Consider the following 19,176-nt stretch of genomic DNA (forward strand, 5'->3'; position numbering starts at 1 on the left):
ATTCAATAATAATATTTGGTTTTATGAGATAAGCTTTTCTTAACATATTTTGTCAATTCTTACTTTCTCAAACTTAAACTTAAACCCATATGTTGCGTATATATTATTAATCGGCTTTCACAGCCCTTCATTTTGATACCCTACTCGATAGGTTTGCACGATATTTTTTTCTAAAGGTTGCGTAATATGGCGTATTAAGTCCGCCATATTGTTTTTATAATGACGTCACATAGCCTATGTCACCCGGGATGACGTAAGGATTCTAATGATGTAACATACGTCTAAATCGGTCAAGGCTATCAGAAGTTAAGGTGGAATAAAGAAACTCACATACATACAAACATGAACGCTGAAAACAATACACTCTTTTTTTTGGGCAGTCGTGTAAAAACATGGAAATGCCTGGCCGTGCCCCTAGCCAGCCGTGTGTCGTAAAGAACTTCGCTTTGCTCGCTCGTTCGAAGATGAGTGCAGTACGGAACCCTTGGGACGCGAGTTCGACTTGCACTTGACCGGTTTTTTTGATATGAGGCACCATATTCATGTTATGGCTAGATGAACTTCGACAAAATTTAACCGTTGAAAAACCTGTTGAAGTCAATATAACATAGTACGTGATAGTACTATGAATAACCCTGCAAGCTTATTCTCCGTAAAAGATTTCTTTCAGTACTATCACGTAGGTACTATTATGTTATATTGAACTTCAACAAGTTAATACATGAATATGGTGAATCTTACCAAAAAGATGCATGTACCTTTTTTGTTTAAAATTTATTAAGGATTATTTCTTACCTTGACACTTTATTTCGAACTCTAATACTTTTCTCAAAAATTTAAAAAACCCGTCAACCGGGACATATTTCATTCTAAAAGGGGGGGTTGCGTCAGGGGTAGGGGATGGGACACTAGTGTGCGTAAAGCACCATACCCTCGGAGACCATACCCAAAGGTACTACGTTCTTTGAATGCTGGCTATAATTTGTTTGTCTTCCCCATACATTAGAACACAACTTGACCGAATCATATCGCTAAATCGTCTGATAGGTGTTAGAAATAATTAAATAACACATTATTTCAAGTTATGATTGTATATTTACAGTAGGGTAGACCGGGGCCAATAGTACCATTTTTTGGATAATGGTTCCTAGTTCGGAATGTATATGAGCTGAACCAAAACTGTACGTACATATGAAATAGTAGGTTATTGATTTACGTATTTTTGAGGGTAATTGTTAATAAACGGTAAGAGTATGGTAGAAAATCCCGTTTTTCGTCAATGATTCCTTGTGGTACAATTGACCCTTCGTGCGGGTCAATAGTACCACAAAAATTGGAACGTAAATAAAAAATAATGTTTATTATATAAAGGTTTATTATTTTAGAGCTTAACTGTAATCAATATTTTCAGTCACGAAGGAGAATATTTAATAACACTAATTGAGATCAGGATTATTTAGTTTTGAATAATATGACAAAATATTTCTCGTAAATACTTACTTTGATCACTCGAAACCAAAAATGGTCTCTTAGCACCTCCGTTCCGCGTCGTAGCGAGCGGCCGACTGGTGAGCGGGTCCAGACAAGTATTGGGCTTTATCGTGTATACCCACATATTCATATTTCGTTGTAATTGTGAAGATAATAACGATGGTACTATTGCCCCGTGGTACTATTGCACCCGGTCTACCCTAGGTACATATGGTGCTAATTTACAGCCCTAGTGCGGTAATTGTCACAATACGTGCATATGTCGAAAATGTAAAGGGCCATATGTACCTACTGTAAAACGTTGTACAATACACGTGCGAAAAGGTAATTTGCAACTCTTGTCGATTTAAAACACTCCCTTCGGTCGTGTTTCAATTTATCGCCACTCGTTGCGAATTTCCAACTTGTCGCACTTGTATCGTAATCATTTTAACGTAATAAATTATTGCCACGTAATATAATAGGCGTTTATTTCTTATGTAATGTTGTAAAGTATGCAGGAGCCACGTATAAAGTAATGTACATTGAATGTTGTAAAGTATGCAGGACCCACGTATAGAGTATGTATACAATATTTATTCAGAGACCATACTTTTATATCCGCAACGCAGGCTTCGTCAGGTAAACACAAATTTAATAAAATACACCCTCCAACTCACCGCAAGCAGACAGTGTACCCAAAAGACTGGCCGAATTTCCCCGTTGAATAGCGATGCTAATTCCCTGGGCAAAATACTGGCCAGCCCTTTGGTCACCCATGGCATCGACCAAACGCGACGCCAAATCCTTATATAAGCGCCAGACGCTGGGCCACCACGACCCTAACGTTTCGACCCCAAAAGGCTCAAATATGTAGCCACTGCCGAGCGTGCTGTACTTGCGCCGTTTGCTGTCCTCGGCCGTCGTGGCCGCATGACCAGCACCAGAGCTAGTGCCCGATAAGTGGGACACGGCAAAAGTGTCTACACACGTTGCGTCCCAAACCAGAGGCCGCCTACTGATGCCATACTATGCCGCCTACTTATGATACCATATATATATGGTATGGGACTTTCTGTAAACAGATCCAAAACCAAGGTCATGGAGGTGGATAGAACTGTATATAGGTACATAACTTTTTGTATTTTTTTTACACTTAAATTTCGTATTGTTGATTGATAAAACCGCTGTGCGTCGCTGTCGTCGTGCACGGTCCCAATGCACAGTTAACAGTGTGGGCTATGGTACCTAATTGTATACACTATGTACATATGTATGTATGTTGTACTTTACAACATTCGATGTACATTATTCTAAATTATTATTATTATTTTAGCTTCATCATTTGGGAATCTAGAGCCGGCGCACTGCACTGAGGCTAAAAATGTATGGTCATTGTCTTGTCCGAACACCGACCTGCCTACCAACCTTTGCTCGCAGAGGCAGTGGGACGAGCCGCTCTGTCAACTAGTACGGAATAATCTTTTTGATACGTCAACTGGCTTGGCGGAGCGTGGCTCGTCTTCTTGCTGCTGCGGAATGGGAGTCTGGTCAGTGGTTACTATAGCCTTACCTTCTCCGTCGATAGGCCGGCCGCTATCGACGGAGAAGGTAAGACTCCCATTCCGCAGCAGCAAGAAGACGAGCCACGCTCCGCCAAGCCAGTTGACGTATCAAAAAGATTATTCCGTACTAGTTGACAGAGCGGCTCGTCCCACTGCCTCTGCGAGCAAAGGTTGGTAGGCAGGTCGGTGTTCGGACAAGACAATGACCATACATTTTTAGCCTCAGTGCAGTGCGCCGGCTCTAGATTCCCAAATGATGAAGCTAAAATAATAATAATAATTTAGAGTAATGTACATCGAATGTTGTAAAGTACAACATACATACATATGTACATAGTGTATACAATTAGGTACCATAGCCCACACTGTTAACTGTGCATTGGGACCGTGCACGACGACAGCGACGCACAGCGGTTTTATCAATCAACAATACGAAATTTAAGTGTAAAAAAAATACAAAAAGTTATGTACCTATATACAGTTCTATCCACCTCCATGACCTTGGTTTTGGATCTGTTTACAGAAAGTCCCATACCATATATATATGGTATCATAATAATTTAATTTTTACAAAAGCTGAAAATTTGCATAGGTACATAATTGTGTAAGTCGGATAACAATGCAATATTATGGTACCATCGAGCTGATCTGATGATGGAGACAGGAGGTGGCCATAGGAACTCGGTGATAAAATAACACAACGTAATTGTGTTTAGGGTTGTTAGAATTGCCTCGATGAGTATTAGTTGACTGTGGAAAGAAAAGTACAGTCAACGATAATAACTAGTATCATAAATATCATAATAATTGAATTTTCACAAAAGCTGAAAATTTGCATAGGTGATGCATATGTAAGTCGGATGACAATGCAATATTATGGTACAGTCAGCCAAGAAAGTGGTTCACCACTTTTCGACTCTATCATCTGATTGATAGACGAAAACGTACTACGTACGAGGCTCGCTGTACGTGTCCCAAAGCCGGGCGCCTTCGGCGCCCTCATGCTAAAAGAGTCGGGCGTAACCCGAACTACGCGTTCCAAAGCCGGGCGCCTAAGGCGCCTTCATACTAAAAGAGTCGGGCGTAGCCCGACGTACGCGTTCCAGAGCCGGGCACCTTCGGCGCCCTCATGCTAAAAGAGTCGGGCGTAACCCGACGTACGCTTTCCAAAGCCGGGCGCCTTCATACTAAAAGAGTCGGACGTAGCCCGACCTACGCGTTGCAAAGCCAGGCGCCTTCGGCGCCCTCATGCTAAAAGAGTCGGGCGTAGCCCGACGTACGCGTTTCAAAGCCGGGCGCCTTCGGCGCCCTCATACTAAAAGAGTCGGGCGTAGCCCGACGTGCGCGTCCCAAAGCCGGGCGCCTTCGGCGCCCTCATACTAAAAGAGTCGGGCGTAGCCCAAACTACGCGTTCCAAAGCCGGGCGCCTAGGCGCCCTCATGCTAAAAGAGTCGGGCGTAGCCCGACGTGCGCGTTCCAAAGCCGGGCGCCTTCGGCGCCCTTATACTAAAAGAGTGGGCGTAGCCCGACGAACGCGTTCCAAAGCCGGGCGCCGAAGGCGCCCTCATACTAAAAGAGTCGGGCGTAGCCCGACGTACGCGTTCCAGAGCCAGGCGCCTTCGGCGCCCTCATGCTAAAATAGTCGGGCGTAGCCCGACGTACGCGTTTCAAAGCCGGGCGCCCCCGACGCCCTCATGCTGAAAGAGTCGGGCGTAGCCCGACGTACGCGTTCCAAAGCCGAGCGCCTTCGGCGCCCTCATACTAAAAGAGTCGGGCATAGCCCAACGTACGCGTTTCAAAGCCGGGCGCCCCCGACGCCCTCATGCTGAAAGAGTCGGGCGTAGCCCGACGTACGCGCTCCAAAGCCGGGCGCCCTCGGCGCCCTCATGCTGAAAGAGTCGGGCGTAGCCCGACGTACGCGTTCCAAAGCCGAGCGCCTTCGGCGCCCTCATACTAAAAGAGTCGGGCATAGCCCAACGTGCGCGTTCCAAAGCCGGGTGCCTTCGGCGCCCTCATACTAAAAGAGTAGGGCGTAGCCCGACGTACGCGTTCCAAAGCCGGGTACCTTCGGCGCCCTCATACTAAAAGTGGCGGGCGTAGCCCGACGAACGCGTTCCAAAGCCGGGCGCCGAAGGCGCCCTCATACTAAAACAGTCGGGCGTACTCCGACGTACGCGTTCAAAAGCCCTCATACTATAAGTGTCGTGCGTAATAGTCCGACGTATACGCGCTCCAAAAACGGCCACCATCGGTGCCCTCATACTAAAGGAGTCGGGCGTAGCCCGATATATGCGGCGCTCTGCGTGCATTTCTGTACTGCGGACGCCCTCACAAAAGTAATATAAAGTGACTTCAAATAGGTTGTAACGAAATCCTGACCCCAAAATTAATTGAATAAAAAATAAGTTCAAAAACTAAAACCCGACTACTGCAATTCGCGCTCTAAAAAGTATGAAACAAGATAGAATTCTTATCTGAAATTATCAAGCACGAAATATTATAAATGTTACCATTTTTTTAATTAAAAAAAAAAATACGGCCATATATCATTTACTAAATTTTTTATACATTTACAGAGATTCAGAGGATACCCGTGGTGGTATGCCACTTTACCTTAAAGTTTATAATGGCGTAAAACGATTTTATTAAAACGAAAGATGAAGTTTTTAGTAAATTTATTGAATTCTAATAATTGTAATATTCCTATTTGAATAACCTTACAACAATGATGCGTTGAATGAGATTAACAGATCTTTCCAGCGATAACTAAAAAGTAAAAAATAAATTATAAGTAAAAAAACTTATTTAAAAACAAGCTTTTATTTAAATGCGCTAAAAAGAATAAAATAATTTATCTTTAAAAAAATTACTATCAAGATTTAACGTCATTACACAATTTATATGATATAAAAGCTTGTCGCGAGATTAACATTTGTAGATAAACAAGTAAAATAAATAACTTGATCTGATGGATTACAATTTGAAAAATTTTCATATGAATTAAATACGAGTACTTAAATCTCGCGACAAGCTTTTATATCATATAAATTGTGTAATGACGTTAAATCTTGATAGTAATTTTTTTAAAGATAAATTATTTTATTCTTTTTAGCGCATTTAAATAAAAGCTTGTTTTTAAATAAGTTTTTTTACTTATAATTTATTTACTTATTAACTTTATTTTTCTCTTTATTTATTTCTCATCTTAAGTTAGGTTATTTTATAATATGAATATAAAAGTAAAATATAAAAACACTTACAAAACAATAAAAATTAATATAAACACATTATAAAAAACCTAACCTAGGGTGCCGCCAGCAGCGGGGCAAGGCCCAAGCTACCGGTGGTCAGGGCTGCAGAGAGAGGAACCGGCGGACTATCCGCGCCGTGTCCACGATCACCGCCTTCTGCATCTGACCCTTGATCCAACCACCTAGCGAGAGTCTCTCAAGGTGTTGGTCGAGACTCTTCGCTATTAGACCGTTTACTGAAACGACTATCGGGACAATGATCGTAGAATCAACATCCCACATGGCGGTTATCTCGTGAGCCAAGTCTAGGTACTTACTGGACTTGTCCTTCTCGGCCTTCACGAGATTCTCATCATGGGGGATGGTGATGTCAACGAGCACGGCCCGACGTTGCGATCGATCTATTATCACAATATCAGGCTTATTGGCTACAATAGTCCTGTCAGTGATGATAGATCGATCCCAATAGAGCGTGGCACGGTACTTCGCGGTCCACAAGGTCATATAGAAGAGCAAGTTGCTGGTGAATAATCCTGGCTACGAGATTATGTCTGTGCAAGTACTCGCCGTTAGCAAGATGAGAGCAACCGGAAATGATATGCCTGAGTGACTCTCCGGGACGGCGGCATGCCCGACAAATGTCGACCGTACCGTCCTTCAGGATATATTTCCGATAGTTGTTCGTCATCATCACTTCGTCCGCAATTGCACAGGCAAAACCCTCGGTTTCCCCGAAGAGGTCCCCGAATCGTTATTAACTTTTATTATTATTAAAGACCTCTCGACGAGTATAGGCCTCCTCCATTTCTCTCCACTTTTTCCTATCTTGGGCTATTTTTATCCAGTCGTCGTTTGTAAACTTTGTAAGTTCGTCCGCCCATCTTTCTAAAGGGTGACCTCTCTTTCTTTTACCGGGATATATATGTATATATATATATATATATATATATATATATATATATATACATATATATCTATATATATATACATACATACATACATACGTATATATATATATATATAAATGGCGGAGAGCTGGAAATAGTCTACTGTTTCAAGAGCAACGGATAGGATGTGCAAGATGAAAACTTCAAAAACTTTCAAAAAAGTTGGAATTGTTCGCGGAAATATCTAGATAATTTCATAGGAAACTTTCATTTTGGAAACGAAAAATTTCCATTTCCAGGATACGAAAACATGACAAGTTTCCGAAACTTTTCAATGTGAAAATTTCGCCTTTTTGGAAACTTTCCGACGGCACATCAGCAATTAGACTAGTTCGCTTGCTACATCCGCCTGGCATCTGCTCATCAGTGGAGGGCTTGTTCTGGCTACTTGTCCTCGAGTTCCTTGAAGCGCTGTTTGAGCTGTTTGGTGTAAGCGTCGAGGCGGTACGCGCTGGCCTCGAACCTAGATACCTGCGCGTCGATGGCGTCTATCTGCTGTAGCAGTGGACGGATCTGGGTGTTGTCTGGGAACAGGTGAATTAACGAAAAATTTTAAAATCACAGTTAAAAGGCAGGCTAGGCAGAGGAAGGGTCCCTAAGACAAAAATGTGGTGTCAAAAGGTAGCAAGGCAAATATAGATGGCACCCTCAACAATGGTACAGTCGACGTCACAGATATGTTTACAATTTTCGCCTTATTGCAAGGTAGTAAGGTGCAAAAGGTAGCAAGGCAAGTTATAGATGGCACCCTCAACAATGGTACAGTCGACGTCACAGATATGTTTACAATATTCGCCTCATTGCAGGGGAGTAAGGTGCAAAAGGTAGCAATGCAAGTTATAGATGGCACCCTCAACAATGGTACAGTCGACGTCACAGATATGTTTACAATTTTCGCCTTATTGCAGGGGAGTAAGGTGCAAAAGGTAGCAATGCAAGTTATAGATGGCACCCTCAACAATGGTACAGTCGACGTCACAGATATGTTTACAATTTTCGCCTTATTGCAGGGGAGTAAGGTGCAAAAGGTAGCAATGCAAGTTATAGATGGCACCCTCAACAATGGTACAGTCGACGTCACAGATATGTTTACAATTTTCGCCTCATTGCAGGGGACTAAGGTGCAAAAGGTAGCAATGCAAGTTATAGATGGCACCCTCAACAATGGTACAGTCGACGTCACAGATATGTTTACAATTTTCGCCTCATTGCAGGGGACTAAGGTGCAAAAGGTAGCAATGCAAGTTATAGATGGCACCCTCAACAATGGTACAGTCGACGTCACAGATATGTTTACAATTTTCGCCTTATTGCAGGGGAGTAAGGTGCAAAAGGTAGCAATGCAAGTTATAGATGGCACCCTCAACAATGGTACAGTCGACGTCACAGATATGTTTACAATTTTCGCCTTATTGCAGGGGAGTAAGGTGCAAAAGGTAGCAATGCAAGTTATAGATGGCACCCTCAACAATGGTACAGTCGACGTCACAGATATGTTTACAATTTTCGCCTCATTGCAGGGGACTAAGGTGCAAAAGGTAGCAATGCAAGTTATAGATGGCACCCTCAACAATGGTACAGTCGACGTCACAGATATGTTTACAATTTTCGCCTTATTGCAGGGGAGTAAGGTGCAAAAGGTAGCAATGCAAGTTATAGATGGCACCCTCAACAATGGTACAGTCGACGTCACAGATATGTTTACAATTTTCGCCTTATTGCAGGGGAGTAAGGTGCAAAAGGTAGCAATGCAAGTTATAGATGGCACCCTCAACAATGGTACAGTCGACGTCACAGATATGTTTACAATTTTCGCCTCATTGCAGGGGAGTAAGGTGCAAAAGGTAGCAATGCAAGTTATAGATGGCACCCTCAACAATGGTACAGTCGACGTCACAGATATGTTTACAATTTTCGCCTCATTGCAGGGGAGTAAGGTGCAAAAGGTAGCAATGCAAGTTATAGATGGCACCCTCAACAATGGTACAGTCGACGTCACAGATATGTTTACAATTTTCGCCTTATTGCAAGGGAGTAAGGAGCAAAAGGCAGCAAGGTAACTATAGATGGCACCCTCAACAATGCTACAGTCGACGACACAGATACGTTTACAATTTTCGCCTTATTGCAAGGGAGTGCAAAATTGAAAAATTGCAAACATATTTTTGATGTCGACTGTACATTATTTGCATGGGTATAAATTAATAATAATGAAGTAAAATAAATAAAAGAATATAATAATAGTTCAGCCTATATATGTACGTCCCATTCTGGGCACTAGCCTCCTCTCATGCGCGAGAGGGCTTGGGCTATAGTCCCCACGCTAGCCCAATGCGGATTGGGGACTTCACATACACCTTTTGAACTTCCTCGTAGGTGTATATGCCTATGCATGCAGGTTTCCTCACGATGTTTTCCTTCACCGAAAAGCTAAAAAAAAATGATATTCCGTACATAATTTCCGAAAAACTCATTGGTACGAGCCAGGATTTGCACCCGCATAATAATAATATAACCCGATATAATTTAACAATATACGATATTTAATGTAACATAAATAACAAAAAATAAACAAAAAATAATAAAAAAAATCTTGTCTGATTTTAGTAAGAGTAGGGGCATTAAATTGCTCGTTGTTTATGGAGTTAGAAAAACATATTTCTATTCACGACTTATGATTCACCTTGTAGAATTCAATTGGACCACTGCCTACCCCAAAGTAACTACGTAACTCAAGCTTTTAAAGATATTCCTTTCCTTTTCCTCAGTAGGCCAATGCCTAATATAAAAATGTTACAAAAGTAAAGTCAGTTTGTTTGTCTGTCTGTTATAATTGGTACGGAGATAGTTTGTGTCCAAAACACATAAAATATATTTTATGATAATAATCTTCATTGAACATAGGTAAAATCGTGGGCAGAAACTAGTGATGTGAATCTTAAAAAGACTTACACATTTCATTATACTCGTTGAGTGTTTTGCTCAGGTTCACCGCCAGGCTCCGGAGATCAGCATACTTGGTTATTGTGAGTCGGTTGATCTGCTCCAGCAGGTTGTAGTGGTCCTTAAATATAATCAAATATGTAGTCAACTTTCAAATAGATAACACGAGCATTTTATTGTAATATCACTTAAAAACATTATTTTTTCAATAGTTCAATAATGCCAGGTACCAACTTTTGGTACTCTTGCCATATTGGCACTATTACAATAACAAAATGGGGGGAAAATTAAACAGGAGTGGTCATATGTTATCACTCCTCAGTATGTCTGTTATAATACAATATCAAATAAAGAAAACCCAAGAAACTTCACACAAAGCATGAGTATAAACAACAGTTTAAAAGTTACACATTATTTTATTTTACATCCAGATGACCAGTGAGGCCTATTGGGTAGTATAGTGACCTAGTGACCCTGTCTATGAAGCCAATAGACGATAGTCCTGTTAAATATGAGCATGATCAATTGATCACAATGAAATAATCGCAGTGTAGCAGATTTTCAAACATTTGCTTAACACTACCAAGATCGAATATCAGGTACAGTCACCTGCAATAATATGTTACACGACGAAGGCCGCAAAAATATCTGACACAATCTTCTGGCTCTAGCCATATAAAAGCGTGCCATATATTTTTGCAACCTTCGAATAGTAACATATTATTGCAGGTGACTGTACCACAAAATGTAACTGACTATGACTGTAAATCCATTCGACTCTCTCAGCTAAAATCTACCTTAATACCAAAATCGCATAATCTGATGGATTTACTCCAGTTTGAAGTTTATCGACTCAATTCCTAATAATGGAAGAGCTGTAAATAAAATTGTTAGGCAGTGAATCACTGTTTTTTTTAACCGATGAGTAGCGTGGTATATCCAGCAAGTTTACAGTATTATTTTAGCAACCTGGCCCGCAGACATCTCTCCCTGTAGGTAGTCATTGGTGCGCTTGAAGAGCTGCGTGGCGTGGCGGCTGATCACCGGGTCGTGCGGGTCCAGCACCTCGAAGCTCGAGCAACTCGTTGACACCTGTAAATCTGAGAAATTACATGCCTTACGATATATATACAACTTTACAGTAGTGTTATATACATATAAGCATAAGCATAATATAATAAGCAACTAGACAAAAGCGTATTTCTTAAAAAACTGATTATAACATTTCTTTTTTTATTATTGTGAATGATGAAACAAACGGTCATTTATATTAATGCGTAATGGTTTAACATTGCATCTTAAGGTTAGACCTACAGTTTCCTTAATTGAATATAATGGTGCTAAATTTTATACACTATGGTTTTTCTTTTACATTTCTATTGCTACAGAAAATCGAAGCATATCATTTCTCTAATTATTAACAAATACTAAACTTATTTACCTGCAAAGTTATTAAGTTACTACACTAAATATACGCCATACACAAAATATCTAGTTATATATTTTACTTTATAAAATATATCTCTAGCAATTTTCTTTCACAAACAAATGCTTTTTTTTAAGGAGACTATATCACAGTGAAAACCGTCAATATTACATAGATTTAAACATTAGTTATAAAGTCTACAGGCACGCCTTATAAACATATTTCGTGCATAACAAGTTCTGCTAAACGGGACAGCGAATAATTCCTTTTTCCGACATTTACGCTGATGCACACGAGGGACTTCGATATTTATTTTTAGAAGATGGATGTATACTCACTTGATCAAACAAAAGTACAAAACTCGTTCAAACTAATGTATAATAGAAGAATTGTATCTGCTCATAAATAATCTGGTCCAGAAGTCCGCTCCGGTATTGTGAGAGAGCGCTTATTGAATTTTTGATGAATATGGACCACAATATGGATTTTATTGGCAGGTAAAATGCTTCTATTGTGGCCCCTTCGTCCTCTCCGATGTTGTGAGACCTGTCTGTTATCACCTGGTGAATGGCCATAAAGAATGTAAACTAACATCTAGGTATATGATTACCTTTATTAATATAAGCATAGGTACTTAATTACATCACCAATTCATAGCCATAACAATCAAAATATTTATTTAAGCCTCGAAAAAACTCTACTTATTCATTAAATTGGCTGAAAAAGGCGAGCTACAGATGTATCGCTTACTGAATCATTATTACCAGTAAATTACCATCTGTAAAAATTATGAAAAGTATTCTCACTTTTCCAATTCCCTCTTGGAAGAATTTCATCAATTATTTATCCAGTTGGATGAAGAGACTGCTGAGCTAGTGCTCCCTGCGGAGTGGTAATATCTTCACTCAGTTTTTTATTTAGGTAGGGTTCGCAAAAAGTAGAGATGACCGATTTATGAAAAGCAGTAGTAATACAAATAACTTTATTTTGCATGAAATATAACTATATGCTAAACCTTCCTTAGTACTCAAGCCAGATAAAAATTTTGCTAAAGAAACAGCCTTTGGAGTATTTATGGAAACATTATTTTCTGACACCACCTAACCCACCTATTCCATGCTGGGCAGTATGAAGAAAAGGTAGAATCACACCAGCTTGATTTCAGTAAGGATTGTTCCTGTTCCAAACAGGAATTTAGAAGGGACTCCCACCCCCAACTAGCCATGCTTCCAGTTCCAGTTCCCCCAAGTGCGGCGGTGGACATCATGTGGTCACGTCAACTAGGTGATGATATAGGTTCTCAATTTTGATCAGAGAAGTCGCTCATCCAGAACGTCTTTTCCCACCTGGGAGTTATTATTATGTATCTACTGGTTCAGGTGTACTCGAGGTATCAACGATGGTGGTGGGAACACCCATGCTAAGTAGGTCCAAACTTGATGGGATTGTGTCGTTTTATTACTGAGTTCCCATAGCCACCTTCCAACTCCATCATCAGACCCTGAAAACTATCTAGAGACTCTTTGTTGAAGGACCCTCCTCCACTGAGGATGTAGACGACTTACGCCGTGTTTTGTGATAGTTGTCATCTTGAGATTCAGATGCCCATCTTCAAATACTAATAATCAAGTAATCACTACTTAAATTTCAAACGTATATAACACTCAATCTACTTTGAGGGCTTTGAGCCACAACCTGCCTCACCAAAAATCCAAAACGCAATGACGAATAATCGCTCGAATCGAACCGAGCCCTGTTGAATGGCGGTAAAGGAACCAGTTATTTGGCGCCGGCTGTGGAACTTGTTGCGGGGGAAGTGACGTCACCACGGGAAGGAGTCATCAGATGGGCTATTAGAGGCAAATATTCATCAAAAGTCCAATAAACGCTCTCTCGCAACACCGGAGAGGACGAAGGGGCCACAATAATCACTTGATTAATGTTTCTACAGTGGATACATTATTGTATGCTTTGTCTTACCTTTGTTGCGGCCATCTTTCATCCATTTCTCGATATCTTCATCTGACATTCTGCTGAGAACTAAAGTTCTTTTAGTTTTTATCACAAACCTAAATTCTACCTTTACAAAAAATAAGTGTATGAACTGTTGTGATGACATGTGACTGAAGGATGACGACATTAATGACATTATTGACATTTCGATATAGACATAGACAATATAGGTCTTTTTGTGATATTTCCAGTGCTGCCACATTATAAAGGATTTAGTAAGTTCATATGGACAGCCTATTCAATGTCCGGACTTCTGAGGGGCTACCGCGAAAACCGAAATTCGCAAATTGCGGGGATCATACTCTTTTACTCCAATGAAGGCGTAATTAGAGTGACAGAGAAAAATGCCCGCAATTGACGATTTTCGGTATTGGCGGTAGCCCTACTGGTTCGAGCGCCATCTTGATGGCACGCGTCGAGATCAATTACTTTGTTTTTTGCTCATTAATCAGAGGCGTATTTACAAATTTGGCGCCCGGGCCATTTTGATTTGCCGCCCCCTTCATCAGTGACGATAAAGTATTTTATTTAAGGAAAACAAACCTGCAACAAGTACCTTTGAGGTGTGAAATAAATAAAAACTAAACATTTACCATTTACTCACATAGGCATTTACATTGTTTTCCTATGTACAAATTGGTTGACAAAATCATCAATGACGCTGTCGTAATTTAAAACGTTTGTCAGCTCAGCTTCTATATTAAGAAGAGCTAAGCTATTCAGGCGCTCTTCGCTGATAGTGGAACGTAGATATTTTTTTATTCATTTGAGTGCAGAAAGGTGACGTCACTAATGTCACTATTCTAGATACAGATTTATATGGGCCGTTTTTGTCACTCAATGACGATGCGACCTCGTTATATTTGCCTGATCTGATCGGTGACCGGTGGGTACTGCTGGGTTTTAGCCATTGAGAATCAAGGTGAGGCATTGGCAGTCAGGCTGGATATAGCTAAGGAGTTCGGTCGGGTCTGGCATCGCATCGCATATGCTCGAGGGACTATGTTATACAAAAGGATCGCTAGCTTTTTTCCGGTAGACGCATATGAGCCGTATAGTAGACGGAAGCTGCTCCGATTGTGTGGACATTACCGCTGGCGTTGCACTAGGTTCTGTGCTGTCATTGCTGCATATCAATGATAATCATTGCTATGCAGACGACAGTAGTAGGGATGCGTATTACACAGGCCGTGCCATTATCCCTCATTCTGTGGTGCTGGAAAGTCATGAAAAGTATTGTATTTGTATCTGATATCGAGAGCACTCTATCTATAGTGAGTTTCGGCATGGGATCGGAACAATTTAGTGAGATTCAATACCACGAAGACACAAGAACCGCCCAATGTAGTCAGATGGGTCACAAATAATGTAGGTGCGTAAGTGAATACGCGAGCGTAGCGAGCGCGAAATTTTTTCGAGAAAATAGTAGGTACATTTTTAGGGTTCCGTACTTCAAAAAGAAAAAAAAAACGGAACCCATATAGGATCACTTTGTTGTCCGTCCGGCCGTCTGTCTTTCTCAACTCAATATAAAGGGTCTTGACATGACAGAGGGCGGCAAATTCGACAAATAATGCTTGTTATTTAAATTTTACAAATAAATAGGAGAGCGACAAAATTCTGGTCGACCCTATCTGAACAGCAAATAAAAAAAAATTGTGACCCAAATTTGCCGCCCTAGGCTTCAGCCTACTCAGCCCAGTGGTAAATCCGGCACTGCGCCGTACTAATACTTCTTGAACGAAAATGTTGCTTAATTTAGGTACTTGTTGGTAGATATTGAAGCGTTTATTGTTGAAGCGTTCGTTTGTTTATTAATTTAAATATCAATTAAAATATAATAAAAAATATAGCTAAGTTTGATTATAAAAGGCGCCCAGAAAAAGCAGCGAGGGGGCGGCTTCGCCACCCCCCCGCGACCTGCCGCCCCGGGCCATGGCCCCCTTGGCCCTAGGGTAAATACGCCCCTGTCATTAATATTGTTTAAAGTGTAATATCGATAGCTTATTATACAGTAAACTAATGTGGTAGTGTGCAGTGAATGGAGAATTAATCTTGAAGCACGTTTAACCATCATCATTTTGGACTCAACGGCCGGTTGTCCAAGAGTTCCTTGTAAAGTTCGCTATCGCTTTACAAGAGCTAAATCACCAATGAGAATGGATGTTTAATGGATATGACCAAGACTACTGAATACATTACTATCGGAATTGACTTAATATGAATAGTATTTACTGAAGACGTTTACCGGATTGAACTTACTGAAAAGACAAAAAATCTACTTATGACTAGGCAGTATGGCTTAGAGCTTTAGCCTGTCCTGATGGACTAAGCCCCCATTCGCACGACAGCTTTTTCAACGCGCGTTAAAAAAGCGCTTGAATCTGTCCGCACTCTAATTTCGACTTAACGTCCAAGGCTTAAAGTCGAAAATCCAACAACGCTTGATAAAAAGCGCCACCGCTGTCGTGTGAATAAATACACACGTATCCATTTGTGTCATTCAAACGCTTTTTTAACGCGCGTTGAAAAAGCTGTCGTGTGAATGGGGGCTAAAAAGAATGAAAAAAAACTATTCACTGTCCTGTCAGTACCAACTTGATGCAGACATTGTGTGTCAACCTTAGAGAATATAACCACTTGGTTATATCCTCTAAGGTGTCAACCTCTCTTTTAGTCAATATGTCTGTCTCTCTCGCATGTCTTCACGGCGAACATATAGTTGTTCAATCCAATTTGTCAGTCAGTAAGAACCAGAAAAATTATACTCATCCTTTTCTTTTGGGTGATAAGTACTAGTGTAAGTAAGACAAAAATAGTATGATTCTGTCTGTCTATGATTGAAATGAGACAGTCCTTTAACAAACTATACCAATGAGAATATAATCACTCCGTTGGAATATACTGGCAAGAAAAAATGTTTTTTTTTTTAATAAATTTTCAAATCTCAGCTGTTTAATTTGAATTCGATTCCATATGAACGTCCATTTTGTTTAGTTCGTATTTTGGAGTAAAACCAGAAGGAACCCCATAGCAAAAGAATAAGTTTTTTTTAGTTTAAGTTAATAACTAGTAATCACATATAATCAATAATGCGTGAGTGTATATCTATTCACGGCGGACAGGCCGGCGTGCAAATCGGCAACGCCTGCTGGGAGTTGTACTGCCTGGAGCATGGCATCCAGCCGGACGGGCAGATGCCGTCGGACAAGACCGTGGGCGGCGGCGATGACTCGTTCAACACGTTCTTCAGCGAGACGGGCGCAGGCAAGCACGTGCCGCGCGCCGTGTTCATCGACCTGGAGCCGACGGTGGTGGACGAGGTGCGCACGGGCACGTACCGCCAGCTGTTCCACCCCGAGCAGCTCATCACCGGCAAGGAGGACGCCGCCAACAACTACGCGCGCGGACACTACACCATCGGCAAGGAGATCGTGGACCTGGTGCTCGACAGGGTGCGCAAGCTGGCCGACCAGTGCACGGGCCTGCAGGGCTTCCTCATCTTCCACTCGTTCGGCGGCGGCACCGGCTCCGGCTTCGCCTCGCTCCTCATGGAGCGGCTCTCCGTAGATTACGGGAAAAAGTCCAAGCTAGAGTTCGCCATCTACCCCGCGCCACAGATCTCCACCGCGGTTGTGGAGCCCTACAACTCTATCCTGACTACGCACACGACGCTGGAGCACTCCGACGCTGCCTTCATGGTTGACAACGAAGCTATCTACGACATCTGCAGAAGAAACTTAGATATTGAACGACCGACCTACACGAACTTGAACCGCTTGATCGGACAGATCGTATCCTCCATCACTGCCTCGCTACGATTCGACGGCGCGCTAAACGTGGACCTAACAGAGTTCCAGACCAACTTGGTGCCGTATCCTCGCATCCACTTCCCGCTAGTGACGTATGCGCCCGTCATCTCCGCCGAGAAGGCGTACCACGAGCAGCTATCTGTCGCGGAGATCACAAACGCGTGCTTCGAGCCGGCGAACCAGATGGTGAAGTGCGACCCGAGGCACGGGAAGTACATGGCGTGCTGCATGCTGTACCGCGGGGACGTGGTGCCGAAGGATGTGAATGCGGCGATCGGCACGATAAAGACCAAGCGCACAATACAATTTGTAGATTGGTGTCCGACCGGATTTAAAGTTGGGATTAACTACCAACCGCCGACGGTCGTGCCGGGTGGGGATCTGGCTAAAGTGCAAAGAGCTGTTTGCATGTTGTCTAACACGACAGCAATCGCCGAAGCGTGGTCGCGCCTGAATCACAAGTTCGATCTCATGTACGCGAAGCGCGCGTTCGTTCATTGGTACGTCGGTGAGGGTATGGAGGAGGGAGAGTTCTCAGAGGCGCGCGAGGACCTGGCGGCGCTCGAGAAGGATTATGAAGAAGTCGGCATGGACTCTGGCGAAGGCGAGGGCGAAGGTGGCGAAGAATATTAGGAAGAATATATTTTATGTTAGGACATTTTTGGTTCTCTTAGGTCTAAAACTATGTGATTTTACTTTTCATGTGTGCACATACTGAATTTTTGATCTATATTTATTAAATTTAGGCGTTGCTTTTACCCGTACTTTGTTGTTTTGATAATCATTTAAGGTAAACGTACTGGTGCTCGACGCGGTCCCAGTACCTACATGTCATCTTGAAACTTAAGTCATTGTCAATAGAGGTGACGCAAGGTGTCATCTATTGGGCATGAGCATGTCGAGCACAGCGAAATGCTATACATGGAAGTATTCTGTCCGCTCAATTATGACCCAACGCAAACTACCCCGCGATAGGCGGTACTTACAAACTGCTCGATTGGCAATCTCAGTACCACCGAGATGACAGTCAGTGACAAATGGCTAAATTGATTTATAAAAACAACGTTTTTTTGTAAATAAAGATATATTCATGTGTCGTGAAGTGGTGCAGAAGTTATTTTAGTTCATACCAAGGACAGTGGAATCACTTTTCACTTGTAGTAAACAGATAACTTCAGTAGAATTTGGAAAAAACATGACGATTTGTTTTCAATACTACTGTGCTAAGCTAAAACGTAACAACTGCATACGACTTTCATAACAACATACGACTTTTTAAATTGCGAGGATAATAGGGATGGTGTTATGCTAAATGAAGTAGACTATTTTATTAACTTGTGTTTGGTTTAGGTATTTTCTATATAATTATAAATGTAATAATAAATTCCTTCTTACAGATTTGTATTTTCCTTTTTTATTTCATGAGATGAAGCTATAAAAAAACTACCTAGTTATTTCAAATTAATAATCAAATTTGGTATTGTCATTTTACATTACTTTCCATTCAGATTCCCACAAGATGCTATTCGCAGAGAACTATGGAAAAAAGCTGTCCAATTAGAGAGACATGAAATTGAGTGGATGCCTGGCAAGATATCTAGAATATGTTCTATTCATGAGATATAACCCGTGAGATAATCATACCCGGTCTCCTATATGTAGATACATTTTTCCTATCATGCTTTCACTGAATTAATTTAACAAATACACACATTATCTGAAAATATTGATCATTTGAATCCACCCTGT

At 41.5% G+C, this 19,176-nt stretch overlaps 2 protein-coding genes and 2 long non-coding RNA genes across 4 annotated transcripts in view; 1 reads left to right on the forward strand and 3 right to left on the reverse strand.

The window, feature by feature from the left end:
- The window catches only part of LOC134804155 (uncharacterized), a 431,198-nt gene that overhangs the window by 28,647 nt on the left and 383,375 nt on the right, over positions 1 to 19,176 (reverse strand). The window lies entirely within an intron of this gene.
- The window catches only part of LOC134804161 (uncharacterized), a 292,314-nt gene that overhangs the window by 13,015 nt on the left and 260,123 nt on the right, over positions 1 to 19,176 (reverse strand). The gene's annotated exons all lie outside the window — the stretch shown is intronic.
- LOC134804137 (biogenesis of lysosome-related organelles complex 1 subunit 2) lies at positions 7,378 to 13,713 on the reverse strand. The gene is made up of 4 exons (XM_063777082.1): positions 13,583 to 13,713; positions 11,146 to 11,276; positions 10,186 to 10,297; positions 7,378 to 7,757 (listed from the first exon to the last, which is right to left on the reverse strand). The coding sequence occupies exons 1-4, from the start codon at positions 13,629 to 13,631 to the stop codon at positions 7,618 to 7,620; spliced, it is 432 nt and encodes a 143-aa protein (XP_063633152.1). The 5' UTR covers positions 13,632 to 13,713; the 3' UTR covers positions 7,378 to 7,617.
- LOC134804083 (tubulin alpha-1 chain-like) lies at positions 16,606 to 18,191 on the forward strand. The gene has a single exon (XM_063776992.1). It carries the CDS (start codon positions 16,708 to 16,710, stop codon positions 18,058 to 18,060), a length of 1,353 nt encoding a protein of 450 aa, XP_063633062.1. The 5' UTR covers positions 16,606 to 16,707; the 3' UTR covers positions 18,061 to 18,191.

Source organism: Cydia splendana, chromosome Z (genome assembly GCF_910591565.1).
Source record: "Cydia splendana chromosome Z, ilCydSple1.2, whole genome shotgun sequence".
Classification (NCBI taxonomy): Eukaryota; Metazoa; Arthropoda; class Insecta; order Lepidoptera; family Tortricidae; genus Cydia; species Cydia splendana.

Excerpts from the sequence above, each read along its gene's own strand:
- LOC134804137 (XM_063777082.1), bottom strand. The coding sequence starts at position 13,631 with ATGTCAGATGAAGATATCGAGAAATGGATGAAAGATGGCCGCAACAAA. Across the intron at positions 11,277-13,582 it reads GAAAGATGGCCGCAACAAAG|ATTTACAGGTGTCAACGAGT; the intron begins GTAAGACAAAGC and ends GTAATTTCTCAG. Across the intron at positions 7,758-10,185 it reads CAACGAGTATAATGAAATGT|ACAACACCCAGATCCGTCCA; the intron begins GTAAGTCTTTTT and ends ACCTGTTCCCAG.
- LOC134804083 (XM_063776992.1), top strand. The coding sequence starts at position 16,708 with ATGCGTGAGTGTATATCTATTCACGGCGGACAGGCCGGCGTGCAAATC.